The 561-nt window shown below is 65.8% G+C and overlaps 1 protein-coding gene across 1 annotated transcript in view; it reads right to left on the bottom strand.

The window, feature by feature from the left end:
* CAMSAP1 (calmodulin regulated spectrin associated protein 1) overlaps nt 1-561 on the bottom strand; it is a 21,584-nt gene that overhangs the window by 3,455 nt on the left and 17,568 nt on the right. Inside the window, exons 13-14 of the mRNA XM_015572323.1 lie at nt 451-561; nt 1-78 (exon numbers count right to left, since the gene is read on the bottom strand). The exon at nt 1-78 is cut by the window's left edge and continues 10 nt beyond it. Coding sequence (XP_015427809.1) covers nt 1-78; nt 451-561 — 189 coding nt within the window. The remainder of the gene's footprint in view (nt 79-450) is intronic.

Below are 561 nucleotides of genomic sequence, written 5' to 3'. Positions count from 1 at the left end.
CTCCTCCGCCTTGCGCTGCTGCTTCAGGAGGAAGGCCGCCCGCTTCTTGGCGAGCTCATCCTCCGCCTTCTGTTCATCCTGCAGGACAGACACGGTGCAGCGGTGCCACATCCCCAGACGCCCACCCCGCCCCCGGGGCCCCCACAGCCGACCCAGGGGCCCCCACATCTGCCCAGCAGTCTGCAGCCCAGGCTGAGACTCAACACAGTCCAGACTTGGGCATCCTCCTTCTACCTGAGGAACCAGCCCACCTTTAGGCCAAAAACACAAATGGAAAAGGCGCTCACAAAGCTGTCGACTCCCCCGTCCACCCCCGTGTCCACAACAGGAGCTCGCCCCTCAGTCTGTGTGTCTGCGGCCCGGCCCCGAGTGAAGGTCTTGGTGGCATCCTCACCGCTAAGGTGCAGTGGGGACACCTGGCCACGCCGGACACGGCTGCCAGCTGCTCACCTTGAAGAAGAAGCCGACACCCGACTTCTGGTCGCCGTCCGTGCTGAGGTCCACCGAGCTCTCGGGGCCCGTCGGCCCGTCCTCGTCGGGGGCCTTCAGGTCCGACAGGTC

This window comes from Myotis davidii, unplaced genomic scaffold (genome assembly GCF_000327345.1).
Source record: "Myotis davidii unplaced genomic scaffold, ASM32734v1 scaffold609, whole genome shotgun sequence".
NCBI classification, from domain to species: Eukaryota; Metazoa; Chordata; class Mammalia; order Chiroptera; family Vespertilionidae; genus Myotis; species Myotis davidii.
This window is presented reverse-complemented; position numbering and strand designations above follow the sequence as displayed.